Source organism: Globicephala melas, chromosome 9 (genome assembly GCF_963455315.2).
Source record: "Globicephala melas chromosome 9, mGloMel1.2, whole genome shotgun sequence".
Taxonomy (NCBI): domain Eukaryota; kingdom Metazoa; phylum Chordata; class Mammalia; order Artiodactyla; family Delphinidae; genus Globicephala; species Globicephala melas.
In genome coordinates, this window is record NC_083322.1 from 87,560,151 (window position 1) to 87,576,004 (window position 15,854).

General features: G+C 42.2%; 1 protein-coding gene across 5 annotated transcripts in view; it reads right to left on the minus strand.

Moving 5' to 3' along the window:
* Positions 1 to 15,854, minus strand: part of PUS7 (pseudouridine synthase 7) — a 101,714-nt gene that overhangs the window by 19,373 nt on the left and 66,487 nt on the right. For 4 of the 5 annotated variants that reach the window (XR_009565129.1, XM_060304797.1, XM_060304796.1 and 1 more), the window contains exons 6-8: positions 9,696 to 9,713; positions 8,135 to 8,246; positions 5,635 to 5,712 (exon numbers count right to left, since the gene is read on the minus strand). Coding sequence is in view for 4 of the 5 variants with exons in the window: in XM_060304797.1 (XP_060160780.1) it covers positions 5,635 to 5,712; positions 8,135 to 8,246; positions 9,696 to 9,713 (208 nt within the window). In the remaining variant the exon portion in view is untranslated. The remainder of the gene's footprint in view (positions 1 to 5,634; positions 5,713 to 8,134; positions 8,247 to 9,695; positions 9,714 to 15,854) is intronic. The other variant, XM_030834374.2, reaches the window with a different exon arrangement.

The following is a 15,854-nucleotide window of genomic DNA, read 5'->3' on the forward strand; positions in this document are numbered from 1 at the left end:
GGTATGTTCTTTTCTTTTCTTTTAAACTTTTTCTGTGTAAAAGAGTTTTTTCCATTATAATTTCTAATTGGCTCTCGTCTGAATATTGATTTTTGTACATAATCTTTCCTATCTTGTATAACTTTCAGTCAACTCCTTGCGTAGAAACAATAAAATATCAGTAACAAAAACTGCAATTTGGCCTCCCCCCTTATAACTTTTACACCACTTATTTCTTAATTTTGTTTTTTGTATTACAGTATGCCTAGAACAATGATAAATAGTGGTAATAGTGTGGTCATCTTTATTTACTTTGTTCCCAGCTCTAATAAAATGCTCTAGTATTTCACCATTAAACAGGACATTGGTTTTTCATTTGAGACTTTCACACTTTGCCCTTTCCTTTAATAAAGAGCCTTTTTGAAAATTACAAATAATCTAATATGGTCAAAAATAATTCATCAATTGGAATTTACTTATTTAGCCATTCATTTAAGATTTTCCAGTTTGGGTCACCTGGGTTGTTTACAATTTTTCAAAATCACAAATAATGCTGCATAGTGTATCACTGTGCCTAAGAAAGCCGTTTTAAGTTTTTCTGAATTCAGACTTCCTCTGAAAAGACATCTACGCTGAGAACTACCAGAACAAAGAGCGTCTGTGCTTCACTTTGTTGAATACACTTCTCTCTTTACTACTCTGGACTGTGCAGTGTTTTTCAGCCTTGGTCCTTAAGCACATTCCTGCCGGCTCTTGTTATGAGGAGCCATGTTCCAGCTTTGCCTGGAAATACAGGGGTTGGGAGGACCTGGATGCGGCTCCTGGGCCCAGGGCCTGCACGAGAGGCTGTTCTGCCCCAAAGTGCCTGGTCTATCAACCCAGAGCAGCTAATCATGGAAGCAGCCCCACAGAGGTGTGTGCCCCTGCTTTGCAGCCTCTGAATTTCCAACATTACATGAAAAAGTAGTGGGGAAATTTTATCTTACTCCCTTGTTAAAAATATGCTGTTACTGAGTTAAACTGTTTAAAATCCACCGATATAATACCAGTTTGCCATTTCATCTCAGAGAATTCTTGTTTCCTTGCTGAGAATGTCCCCATACTCCCTGAAGACAGTCAATTCCTTGACGCTATCAATCAGTCTTATCTGTTTCCTGGTTCAATATGAGCAGAAACAGCCTGACCAAATTTCTTGAGGAAAAAACATTTGTCATTATTCCATTAATTATTATAAAATGTAGGAAGCTAGCCTGAGAAGTGGGCAAAGCTCATACTCCTTTACCCTCTCCCCTGGCTCTGAATGCCCTGTCCAACCCGAGTACCAAAAAGGTGTAAAGTGGGTCTATACCAGCCTGGGCCAGCTGCTCAGAGGCAGCAGATCCAGGAGAAAAAGGGCACCACATCCTTGACTTCAGATATGTAGGGACAATGGGAGAGCCACAGGGCATAAATTAATCCAGAAACAGTATCCTGGAGTCCAGGCAGGAGAGGATGGAGGTGAACAGAGGGAGAACCAGGAGGACAGAACCCCTCTTTGGTCAGTAACTACTGTTGTAGAAACGAATGGAATATTTAATAAGAGTCAGGAGGAAAGAAGGAATCAGATAAGCAACTTGGCAGCTCTGGAGAGAGCTTATGAAGACTGATGCCCAACAGCCATGAAAGACAGCTCTGTTCTTTTTTTTTTTTTTTTAAGTTGAGCTAAAATTAACATAACAAAAAGGTTATCATTTTAACCATTATAAAGTGTACAATTCAGTGGTCTCTAGTATATTCACAATGTTATGCAACTGTCACCACTATCTAATTCCAGAACATTTCTCTCACCTCCAAAAGAAACCCTACACCCACTGACCCCATTCCCTAGATCTGCGGCTCCTAGCAACCACTAATCTACTTTGTCTCTACGGATTTCCCTATTTGGGACATTTCATACAAATATAACCATATAGTATGTGGCCTTCTGTGTATGACTTCTTTTATTTAGCATAATGTTTTAATCCATGTCATAGTATGTATCAGTACTTCATTCCTTTTCATGGCTGAATCATATTCTACTGTCTATTCTTAAATACACAACATATATTTCTGAAACCCACTAGCACAGCAGAAAGCAAGAGCTACACTCAGTTCTCAGTGGTGTGGGTGCCCCTGAGAACTGATGGAATGAAGCTGACAATACTTTTCACGGTACTGTTCATAGTTTTAACTTTGATGATCCTGGATCAAGCTCTTCGGCTGTCAGTTCACAGCAATTCTGTGAGTAACTTGGGACGACCAAAATCTTGCGTTTAAACATCAGGAGCCAACCTAAGCAGCATGTTGCACAAAAAAGCCTTTATTAACAAAGCCAGGGAAATACTGGCCCAGGCTCAGAAAGGAGACTGGCAGGAAGAGGCAGGAAAAGAAACAAATCATGCTGAATGAGGCTGTTCCTGCTTGAGATCCTGTTAAAACTACTAGGTGACTTTGGAGAGTTACATGAAGCTGAAATGCTGCTTATCCGGAGGATTGATCAATTCAGCAATAATTAAAATCCTTGTGTGGCGGAGTGGGTTTATCCTGTCCACCAGTTCTCACGGGAAAGGCCAATCTGCCCAGCCCCACGCACCCATTAAGCAAACGAAGGGTGTAGCCTGCATCCGCAAGATAAGTGCTATGTGCTTTCCAAAGGCCAGCACTGAGGTGTCTAATATGGTTTCTTACTAAGTCAACAGGAAGATGATAAAGGTCTATGAATAGAGCCGCATTGTGATCAAGTATGACACCTGGTGGCTGACGAAGAAGAGAAATAAGTACCTTCACGCTTCAAAGATGTCACATCATAAAATGCAACAGAAAATAACGAGATGCCATTTTTTGACCCTCAAATTAGTAAATTATTTTTTTCTTAGATCGTGATATGTGTCAGGGAGGATTCTGGAGAAGAATAAAGGTGATAAACTGGTACCACCTTTCTACAGGGCAAGTAAACTCTGCTAACAAAAACCTAAAACCTAGAATTTCACATTCCCTTTAAGGCAGTAATTCCACTGCTAAGCTTATCTTAATGAAGTTATCACAGATGTGTGCCAAGATTTAACTCCCAATATGTTCATCATGGAACTGCTTATAATAGCAAGCAATGGGAAACTATGTAAACATTCAGAAATAGAACAGTAGTTCATAAATTAGGATGCATCCATATATTTAAATATCTTTTGCTACTTATTAACAGGGAAAGAGGTACATCTTTTATTGTTTGCAAGAAAAGAACACATTTAAAATAAATATTTCGGTTTATAAGGAAAAAAGAGTCCCCTACAAAAATATACCAAGCCGTAAGCAAAGCAATCTCTGAGGGAGTACAATTATGGTGGAACTTTCATTTTCTACCTAGTTCCTTCTGTGTTGAAAACAAATTGAACCAATCCTTTTTTTTTTTTTTTTTGCGGTACGCAGGCCTCTCACTGGTGTAGCCTCTCCCGTTGCGGAGCACAGGCTCTGGACGTGCAGGCCCAGTGGCCATGGCTCACGGGCCCAGCCGCTCCGCGGCATGTGGGATCTTCCCGGACCGGGGCACGAACCCATGTCCCCTGCATCGGCAGGCGGACTCTCAACCACTGCGTCACCAGGGAAGCCCCTGAACCAATCCATTTTTTAATTTACGTGGAAAAATTCCCAGAGCTGGCCGGCCGGAAAGCACAGGAGTTGACTACAATGGTATTTCAGGACACCAAAGAGAAGGCAAGAACCTTCTGTGCCCCCCATCCAGAGCAGGGAAAGCCCAAGCCCTCAAGTCACTGCTGGTACACTATTGTCAGGAGCTGCTGACGAGCCCATCACCCACAGAGGCTGTTTCAAATCTTCACACTCTTTTAAAGCTCCCTTCCCCACTCCTGCCCCCTACACTCTCAGGAGACGACCCCACGTTCCATGGATCTCAGGGAGAGAGAGACCAGGCCACCAGGAGAGAGCACTGGCATCTTCAGGTGTCTCCTCCCGCTCTCCCTCAAACACAGCGACACCACACCACCACTCGTGAAGTCGCGGAGAGATGTTCTCACCCTGCCTTTACTATGACATCACGCCACTGTCCCAGGGTCAGTGAAGGAAAGGACCGGAAAATCCATTAGGATGCAACCGGGAGCTCAATCCTGACATTATCTCAAATGCATCAGAGGAGGGGTGGGAAAGGAGCCAGATGGCAGGTGACTGTGGAGCGAAGAGGAGGCGCCACCTCAACTTCTTTATGAAAAGATGGGAAAAGTACAAATACATACATGCATTTGTTTTCAGCGGGGATAGCAAGCATAGATGACTTTATTTTTCATGACAAAATTAACATACGGTAAACCGTACATACTCAAAATGTACAAGTTTTAACGTGAATGTTAAAACCCATGAAACCATCACCACATTCAAGCTAATGAACACCTGCATCACCCCCAAAGTTTTCTCCTGCCCCTTTATTTCTCCCTCCCACCACTCCTTACCTCAGGGGGTGCATGAGGACAGAAGCCTGAGTTTGTCCAACTTCCTCCTTTCCCTCTGACCTTCACTGAACTGACTGGGTTCAGGCCCCTGTCCTCCGCCCCAGCATATGGCAGTAGCCCCGATCTCCGTTCCATCCCTCTTGCTCACTGACAACCCCTAAGCCTGTCCCTACACACGACTCCCCCTGTTTAGATTAAGGTCAAGTCCAAGATCCTAACATGACTCTCAGGGCCCTTCAGGATCTGGACCGTGCCTACCCATCAAGCCTTATTTCCTGCTAAGCTCCCACAAAACTCAAACACCTGCCAGGTACCAAATATGCTATGCTCCCCAAATCCTTTCCAGTGTCTTTTCACAAGCTCTTTTCTTGGTGTGGAACCAACAACCCTAGACCCTCCCAGCCCTAGGAAACTCCTACCCATCCTTCTAGAATCTAGACCAGTGATTCTCAACCAGGGGCTATTTTGCCCTTCAAGGGACATTTAGAAATGTCTGGAGACATTTTTGTTTGTCACAATGCTGACATCAGTAGAGGGAATGCTACTGACATCTAGTGGGTAGAGACCAGGGCTGCTGCTAAACGTCCTACAATGCACAGGACAGCCCCTACAACAAAGAATTACCCAGTCCAAAATGCCAGAAGTGAAGAGGCAGAGAAGCCCTCATCTAGATGCCATTTTCTGTGAAAACCTCCCTGGCCTGCCCCCCACAAGGAATGCCAAGCTCTGTCATCAGGTCTACCCTAATACCCCAAATATACCTCTATTTTAGCATTTATCTCACTGTGCAATAAGTTCTGATTTATTTTTCTCTCTGCCATCTTTTTCATCTGTATATCTCCAGCGTGTAACAAAAGACCTCATTCACTGTTCTGTAATTTTAAATAACTTATATTTAATAATGCATGAAAAAGAGAGAGAAAGGAGAGAAAGAGGCACTTATTCTCTTGACTCTACCACAAAAATCCTTTAAAAATTACTGCAAAACATTTTGGCTGCAAAAACATTAGAAAATACAGATAAGGAAGAAGAAAAAAACAAATAGAAAAGCAATCTTTTGAATAGGCAGAGGCACCATCTAAAGATGGAAGAGGTAAACTCCACAAAGCAAATCCAAGAACTCTGAAAGGTGGTGCTTGGAGTTTTGCAGTACGAATCCTGACATGTACTCACTACTTACTTGAGAACAGCAATCTCTTGAACGGTTATGGCCCTTTTATCTTTGGTTCCCATGTAGGAGAATATGTTTGGCTTGACTCTGATAAGACAAAAACAAAATCATCTGAAGTCACGTACCATTAGGAAATCATGCTTCTCATAAATTAAGATTTAAAATAAATATACTTAAAACCGTAACAGAATAAGAGAAGAGTAAGGACAAACTTTATTTAAAAATATACCCAGGAGGGCTTCCCTGGTGGCGTAATGGTTGAGAGTCCGCCTGCCGATGCAGGGGACGCGGGTTCATGCCCTGGTCCGGGAAGATCCCACATGCCGCGGAGCGGCTGGGCCCGTGAGCCATGGCCGCTGAGTCTGCGCGTCCGGAGCCTGTGCTCCACAACGGGAGAGGCCACGACAGTTAGAGGCCCGCGTACCGCAAAAAAAAAAAAAAAAAAAAAAAAAACGAGGAAAACATAAATTAGTGTGCAAGCTAAGAAAGTAAATGATGCCTGAACAATTATAAAGCAATTATACTCCAATAAAGGTGTTTAAAAAAAAAAAGATGCCTGAACAACCCCCTCCTTAGCTGTCCATGACTTTTTTAAATTATTTTTTTAATTTAATTGTTGGCTGCATTGGGTCTTCATTGCTGCGCACAGGCTTTCTCTAGTTGCAGCGAGCAGGGGCTACTCTTTGTTGCGGTGCACGGGCTTCTCATTGCGGTGGCTTCTCTTGTTGTAGAGCCCGGGCTCTAGGCACGCAGGCTCAGTAGTTGCGGCTCGCAGGCTCAGTAGTTGCAGCTCACAGGCTCTAGAGCACAGGCTCAGTAGTTGTGGCGCGCGGGCTTAGTTGCTCCGCGGCATGTGGGATCTTCCCGGACCAGGGCTTGAACCCATGTCCCCTGCACTGGCAGGCGGATTCTTAACCACTGTGCCACCAGGTAAGTCCAGCTGTGTGTGACTCAAAACATTTGTACTAGCCAGCAACAGAGAAGGAAGTAATGCACTTCCTGTTGATTACATTCAATTCATTAATTACATAACTGTGAAGGTAAAGAAAAATACATTCTAGATGTATCACGTACCACTTCAAAAATTTTATACCTTCAATTTCAAACAAGTTAATAGTAATGTGAATTTTCCATAAATACATGCTATTTCTTTGTATAAAAGCCAAATGCTAAAAACAAGGATCAGAATAGTTTTAATATGAAGATATAAGTGAGCCAGTTAACCAAGAAGAATTTTATAAAAACCGCTCCACGCGAACAGGAAAGAAACGGGAAGAATTTCTTGAACTCTGAGCAATCCCAACTCCAGATCTCAGGGGAGCTCCCTCCCCAACTGCCTACTCTCCCGGGTTCAGGTACAGACAAGGAATCAGAGAGAGCTAGCAACCAGAGTAAAGTAAAATGCTACTTCAAATGGTACTGTGTCCTATGGACTAAACTGTGCTCCCTTAAAATTCCTATGTTGAGGCTGTGACAGCCAGTACCTCAGAACGCAAGTGTATTTGGAGATAGAGCCTTTAAAGAGGTGATTAAGTTAAAATGAGGCCCTAATCCAATTAGACTCGTGTCCTAATATAAGGAGAGGAAACATGGACACACAGAGAGACTCCGGGTCACAGACACACTCAGAGGGAAGACCATGAGAGAACACAGAGGAAGTGGCCATCTGCAAGCCAAGGAGAGGCCTCAGAAAAAACCAAACCTGCCAACACCCTGAGCTTGGGGCTTCCAGCCTTCGGACTGTGGGAAAATGAATGTCTCTTATTTAAGCCACCCAGTCCGTGGTATCTTGTCAAGGCAGCCATAGCAAACTAACACACTGTGTGCTGTGTTTAAACTGGGTTAAATATATATCAGAAAGCAAATTTCCATGCATACAGGTTTGCTATGGTACCTGTACCCATTTCCAAAAATAAAATGGCACCTGGCTCATCCTCAGAGACCCAAACTCTACTATATTTGCACTCCTGTGAGAAAATCTGACTGGTGTCGGTTTCCAATCTAGTCTATCTCCTGGAGTTAAGAGCTTATGGTTTAGTAGCAGTCCTCTGCAACCACATCAAAGTGTAGGCTTTAAGGGAAGAAAGTTAATTTTTATTTTCAGCTAGGTGAACTGGTAACTCTCAACTACATGTAAACCACTTACTTAAAGAATTTTCATTTTGAATCACTGGCAATATGCAAGGAGGTTAAAAAAAATTAATTCAACTGTTGTCTAAGAAAACTATAATTGGGAATTCCCTGGCAGTCCAATGGTTAGGACTCGGCGCTTTCACTGCTGTGGCCCAGGTTCAATCCCTGGTCGGGGAACTAGGATCCTGCAAGTCATGCAGTGCAGCCAAAAAAAAACCTCCCAAAACAAACAAACAAACAAAAAAAACCCACTATAACTAGGAGGCACATTTGCTACCTATTTGCCTATTTTCCCACTCCTTTTCCATCAGCATGGAAAGAGGAAAATACACTTCTGTGTTTTGATTTTGTATGGGCAAAAGAACAAAATACTAACCTTAAATATTTAGACAGTAGATTAATAGCATCCATGGTGTCTTTGTTTTCCTTGTACAGTAGGAAGTGGCAGTAACTTCCCCTAGATTTTGGCCAAGAATGTTTTCTTGGATCTTAAAAAAAAAAAAAAAAATTAACTATTATATACACCATAGTAAAAGTTAGCTGAGTTCTTATGAAACCCCACAAGATCATTTTTGCTAGAGAACCTTTGAGAGAGAAATCAGATCTAGTCTGACAAGAAATATGGGTTAAGTGGTTATACCTTGTGGTCTACAGTTATTAAACTTTCTGTGATTGGATACTTATCTGTCTGTATTTAGAAGCAAAATCGAGAAATGCAGGTGGTGTGACAAATGACTAAACCTAACCAGCAATCTTCACACAGAGAAACACAGAGGGGTCCACCATTCCCCAGTGGCTTACTTTACAAGCATGTGTCTGAAAGGGGGCCGCCTGGCCCTCCAGAACGTATGCAGGCCAGAGGGAAACAGCAGTCATGGCAGAGCCTACAAGCTTTGCCTCATCTCCCCAGTCAGGTGTTCGCACAACAGGCTGGATGCCCCAGCAGGGTTGGGGATAAAGCTTGTGAGCAGCTGCCTCAGTGACAAGTTTAGATTTTCCAAAGGCCACTGCCATCACAGTTTAGCTAATACTAGATGGTTTGCAAAGGTCTACTGGACAGAGAGAGCAGCTGGCATCCAATACCTAATTGTCATTCTTGGGGGAAGAGGAGACTTTAAAAATTAAGTCAGGTTAAATATTAACTTCTGAGCCACTATTACGTCGATTGCTCAACTTTTTAGAAACTGGCAAACATTCCGAGACTTTGGAAAATCTGACTTTTAAAACTGTTCTTCCAAACGAACATTAAAATTACACTACAATCTAGAAACATATATTTAAACAATATTAAGATTTTGACTTCAGTTGCCCAAAGAGCGTTCTGAAAACTCAACACTTTGGGAGAAATGTGTAAGCCACAACTGCACGTCCCAGATGTTGTACAATAATGTTCGTGAGTCTTGTGTGACACACAGCTGCAGCTGTTATATGAACGCATCTAATTCAGTTGATTTCTGTAACTATGAAAGAAAGACTGTGAAAAAATATTTCATATAATCCCCAGAAGTCTTCTTCTTTTAAAAATGTTCCTTTGCCTTTGTCCCTTTAGCATGAACTCATGAATCCTTCATCTTCAAAGACATAAGAAACTTCTGACACTAAAGTTACTTGTACACCTGCCTTTGCCAAGGGAAAAAGCACTGCTTCACAGATTAGGGATATAAGCTACAATGTAAAGAACAAATTGACCAATAAGCTGTCTTGGAAAACTGCCATAGCGTGTATGCTTAAAGTATTACAGAAAAAGCACTGCAAGTATTTCTTGGGCTCTTGGTATGAATTCCTCACAACTCATCCTCCAAAAATTGTGAACAGGGATATTATTTTTGGTTTTCCTTCCAGCTCCCTACATTTAAGCAAAACTGTCTATACTTAGCACTTGTGACAAAAATCATTGGCATTTCATTTTATCTACATGAAACGCCAACCGCTCTTACCTGCTGCAGTTCTGACCTCTGTCCAAATGCACAGCATAAAGAGCACAAGAGAGCAGTATTTAATTTATAATAATATTAAAGTGCTTTAGAAGTGAACATGCAAATGATCGCATGGAAAGTTTCTACTGAGGACTCCTACAGCGCCTGGTGGTTATGTGGTGGGTTAACAGCCATTTAGACATTAACAATGGAATGTCGCAGAGGCAAACAGTGAACAAGCAGAAAACTCACCGACAGGTCCAGGCCTCCCTGTCTCAATCCCCTCACAGTGGCCTGTCCACTCACCCTCAAAAGCTGCACTGTCTGTGCCTACAGGATGTAGCAAAAGGTGTAAGACTGGATGCAAAATGCCTCCCCATCCAGAGATTTGTTTTCTTAAATATGGGAGGACGTGTACCAAAACACTATTTGTGATTATCTTTCAGTTGTGAGACTGCAAGTAATGACTGTTTTGCATTGTGCTTTTCTGTGTTTTATGAGTTTCCTGCACTGATTTCTTTATTTGAAAAAAATGCAAAAAATTATTATGGAAAACAGTTCTCAAACTGATAGATTAAAACAGATTTAAGAGACTTACCCACCGAATGCAATGTTCTGACCTTGTTTGTATCATGATTTAAACAAGTCATCTGTATGCAAAAGGCATTTCTGAGACAATCAGAGAAAAACTGAACATGCACGGGGTATGAGCTATTAAGAAATTACTGTTGATTTTGTGGGGATATGATAATGATTTAGGGTTTTAGTTCTTATCTGTCAGATACATACTGAAGTATTTACGAGTGAAATGAAGTACTACGTAGAATTTTCTTTAAAAACACTCCAACAAAGGAAAAAAAAGTGGGAGGAAGAGGTCAAACAAAACAACAGAACGTTAATAATACTGAGGATGGTTGATGGGTACACAGGGGTTCAGAATACTACTTCCTTTATTTGTCTGCATGTTTGAAAATGTCCATAATAAAAAGCTTTAAAAGAATTTGTGATAAAAATTGATGAAGTGTAGCTACATTTTCCTCTAACTACCCTTTCAGTATGCTCAAAATTAACTATAGTGGCAAGAAATAAATGAAACCGCAAGACTAAAAAACTAAATGCTATTACACCTTAAGAGAAACCATGACAACTGATATGAGTTTGGCTCACAAGCATGCATCTTTTATTAGCAAATCCAAGCAGTGAGCATGCATTCAATTACCTCCTCTGCAAGTAACAGACATAAGGATTCTTTTTCCAAGTGCACTCAGTACACAAACTAGTAATAAGCATATGCATTGATTAACTGGGAATGTTTTTGAATAATGGACAATCGGTGAGTCTCAACTTATTTTGGGGAATTTGTTTGACTTCATAAAACTCCAAATCCTTGGAATGCTAGGTAGCATAGATGGTAGCTTTACAATTTAAGTGAATTTAAAATAACTTTCAAACATTTTTGAGACACTCTGATTTAAAATACTAATGCAAAGAATTCTCAGGCTAGGAAGCAACCTTCTGATGGTCTAATATGGCAGCCCCAGGAGAGGAGAAACAGAAATTAAATAAAAAAAGAAAACCACATTCAGGAAGATTCATGTATTGAGCACAGAGATCCTCATGAATAAAGAAGGAAAAATGTTTGTAGCTCGAGAAAGATGACAGGATGGGTAGCATGCAGAACATTCTTTCCTTCTTATTCAAGTCCATTTCCCCTGCTGCACCTGCACACCCACCCTGCAGCTTCCCCAGGGGTTCTGCTCCAGCCATCATCAGCCCCCTCCCTCTCCACTGGCTCTTTCCCGTCAGCGTATCAATATGCTCAGGGCTCTTGCATTTTCAAAGTCAAACCTACGTCTCCCTCTCCTTAACCATGTTCCTTTCCTTTCTCCTTCTCTTTACGGTGTATTTCTCGTCTTCCATCTCAACCTACTGTGTAAACTGGTTTCCAGTCACTCCACTAGAACTGCTCTGGCAAAGACACTGATGATCTCCATATTGATAAAAATTAGTGGGCATATTTCAGAGTTCCAATCTTGTTGGAACTGTCTGTAATATTTTCCACAGCTAACCACTCTATCATTGAAATCCCCTCTTCCTATGGCTTGCATAACACCAGGCTCTCCCAGAAACTTAACTCTGTATCTGTCTGGCTCTTCTTCCTGAGTCTCTGTGGGCTCCTCCATCCAGGTATGCCTCCTGGAAACCATTCATTTCGCACAGTATGGAGAATCTCTACATATTACATGGCACAAAAAAATTTTTTAACTTAAATGTTTAAAAAGGTTTTTGGGGATGTATACTATCTATCTCAAAATGTAAGTTAATTTACCTGAGTATATGGTTTATGATAATGATGGTATTTTCAGAATAATACCATATGTATGCTTTAGTAGGTAAATCAATGTGCCCTATCAGACTGGATTAACACACAAAATAACGTCTGAATTATAACAGTTGGTAATTTGTGTTTGGCCACCATGATTTAGAATCTACCACACCCGTGTTTTAGGCTGCATGGCCCTAACTGAGGTAAAGAATGTTGCAAATCTGCTAGGACTTCCCTGATGGCACAGTGGTTAAGAATCAGCCTGCCAATGCAAGGGACGTGGATTCAAGCCCTGCTCCAGGAAGATCCCACATGCCGCGGAGCAACTAAGCCCGTGCGCCACAACTACTGATCCTGCACTCTAGAGCCGGCGAGCCACGACTACTGAGCCCACGTGCCACAACTACTGAAGCCCGCGCGCCTAGAGCCCGTGCTCCGCAGCAAGAGAAGCCACCGCAGTGAGAAGCCCGCGAACCGCAATGGAGAGTAGCCCCCCACTTGCCGCAACTAGAGAAAGCCCGCGCACAGCAACTAAGACCCAATGCAGGGACTTCCCTAGTGGCGCAGTGGTTAAGAATCCACCTGCCAATGCAGGGGACACGGATTCAAGCCCTGCTCTGGGAAGATCCCGCATGCCATGGAGCAACTAAGCCCGTGTGCCACAGCTACTAAGCCTGCGCTCTAGAGCCCGTAAGCCACAACTACTGAGTCCGCATGCCACAACTACTGAAGCCCACGCGCCTAGAGCCCGTGCTCTGCAACAAAGAGAAGCCACCGCAATGAGAAGCTCACGCACTGCAAAAAAGAGTAGCCCCTGCTCGCCTCAACTAGAGAAAGCCCACGCACAGCAACAAAGACCCAATGCAGCCAAAAATAAAATAAATTAATTAATTAAAAAGAAAAAAAGACCCGGGCTTCCCGGGTAGCGCAGTGGTTGAGAGTCCGCCTGCCGATGCAGGGAACACGGGTTCGTGCCCCAGTCCGGGAAGATCCCACATGCCACAGAGAGGCTAGGCCCGTGACCCATGGCTGCTGAGCCTGCGCTCCGCAAAGGGAGAGGCCACAACAGTGAAAGGCCCGCATACCGCGCAAAAAAAAAAAAAAAGACCCAAATGCAGCCAAAAATAAATAAAAATGAAAACTTAAAAAAAAAAAAGATTAAAAAAATATGTTGGAAATTTGGTAGATAATGCATGACCCACCAGTAACAATTTATGTCAGGGTTTGGTAGTGAGGGAGCTCTAAAAACATTCTATCTTAGCTTTGCAATGAAGCTTTTAAAAGCTAATCCATTCAAATGCTTAGCAAGGTGGCCCAGGAGGATGAGCTGTCACTGGTATTGCATTCTGTTTGCAGAGGCACAAACAGCCATCTTCAGGCACCAGCTCTCCCTACTTTCTGAATGCTGCTTACTTTAGGCCACTCCCAGATTGCAGGGGGGCAGGGGGGGCCAGATCTGTAGAAGATACTCATAGGCTCTCAGGTGCCCATCTGGGTCCATGAGGAGGTGGGCGGGAACACGCAGATGGCAGACCTCTAGTCCATCTCTGACTATACGCCACAGCCCCTCGAGCCCGAGAGGTCGCGATCTCCATCCAAGCACTGATTCAACTGGACCTGCCTTCATGCTTTTTACAGTGAGAAATTCATACTTTACTGAAGATGTGAGAAGGGAAATGGGTGGGGGGCAGCAGTGTTCATGTCACACAGAGCTCAGCACCTCCCTTGGAAAACAGGGAAATTTTTTATTTGGAAAAAAAAGAAAGGTGGGTGTGGAATAAGCACAGAAAATGCAGATAAAGACAGAACACGAGAGATATGGAACCACTCACTTGAGCGGGCAACTGTACTGGCCACCTTGGCCTGCAAATGCCAACATCACAAAAATGCTTAGGTCATCCTCTAAGATAGAACAATCATTTCCAAGAAGTAACCAGTCAAAAAAAAAAAAAAAATTGCCTTTTCCAATCTGCTTCCTCGTGACCAGTCGTCAGAATGAGACCCTGCCTCTTCCTCTTGCCTTTGCAAGAGGGTAGCTGACCAACGAGGACTACATCTCTATAAAGAACACCTCCCTAGCAGCCCTTCTCAACCTGGGCTCCTCAAGAGAATGAAGACTGAATGCACCAAGGTATCTGCTTTGTGTAGGAAGTCACCTTCTCTCCTCCACAGCTAGATGAGTTACCAGCTACATGCCAATTGTGGGAGAATAGAAAAAAACAGCCATTCACATCATTTCCCACTGGGCTTAATTCGCCTGGACAACCCTGGCTGCAGAAAAGCTGTCAAGGTTATATTTTATTCTGTGACTCAGACATCAAAGAAACATCTAGTACCCAAGCCGTTAGACTGTGGATTGAGAAATGATTAACTATTTGTGCCCTCCATCATTATAGGTCACGATAAAAATAAAAATAATTAGCAAAATTTCTATCTTATCAAATAAGGTACAACAAAAGAAGTATTGAATTCCAACTCAGACCTATGCTGGGGCCTAGGACTGTGTTGTCTACTATAGCAGGTACAACCCACATGTGGGCACTAATCCCTTGAAATGTGATTGGTCCAAATTGACATTGTCATAAATATAAGTATACACTGAATATGAAACGTTTAACATCAATAACACAGAATATTTAATATATAATTTTTCATGAATTATATGCTGGAATTATAATTTTTTGTGTATATTTATTTAAATAAATTAACAAAGTTAATTAAAAAACAAAAACAACCAAAAAAAAAAAACTTGTGCCCTCAAGCAGTCCCAGAACACATCATCTCACTGCCCTTTCTGGTATCTGCTGAGAAGTGACATCCGGCCTCCATCCTCTCCTCCCCACAGCTCAAGGTTTCTCACTATGTCACTAACCAGACTTACTGATTTGATGACATGACTTTCTCAGGCACAGCTAAACCTTATTTCTGCTCCCATTTTTCTCACACTCTCTCCTTTCACTAGAACCACAGTTAGAGACAATTAAGGCTTCATCCACTCACAGCATTAACCTAAGAGAATACTGACAAAGCACTGATGGCTTGAATGCTCTTTTGTTATATAACAATCATCAAGTTTTACTCCAACAAATATACCTAGAAATAACTCTTCACTAACAGGTGTCATCGATGGTAGGGGAGAAGGTGAGGAAACAATTTTTCCTTCTGTAATTCTCATTAAAATTTTATCTGCTAAAAAAATAAAAAAAAAAAAATTTTATCTGCTGATTTGACAGGTAAAAGAAGAAAAATTACCCAATTTTTCTTAAGGTTATGTGCAAATAGAAATCTTCATGGCTGGAGAAAACAGAACATAAATATCAACAGGATGTACTGACAACACACCCATTTCAAATGAATGCTACTCAGTGAAAGATGGGCTTGGGCGAAGGGGTGGTTTTCTATATATCCCACGTTTTTATGTGTAGTGAAGAAGGTACTCACGGTTGGAAAGCAGCAGCACTTTCAACAGAGGGACTTTGCAGAATATGCCACTGGGATAGGTGACAGCAGTTTCTGTTCATCTGACAGCTTCCTTACCTCCATTAAGAGCACAGAATGAGCAATATCCTTCCGTTTTCTTCTTGAATTGCCACTCAGCCTGCTCTGCTCTTCAGGGAACATGTCAAATTCCTAAGACTCTCTCTCAGGCACCACTATCATTTCAGCAAATCCGTACTCACATATAAGACCTACTGTCCCCTTACCAGACACAGTCTGCAGGATTGCTCTGGCATCTGAAATGATATTATTCGCCTTCTTTGAAGGAATGACATGATCAATATCCTTCTCTGAACAACCGCAAAATGACCCTTGAACATGAACAGTCAGAGAGAAGGAGGAGACGGAAGAAATGC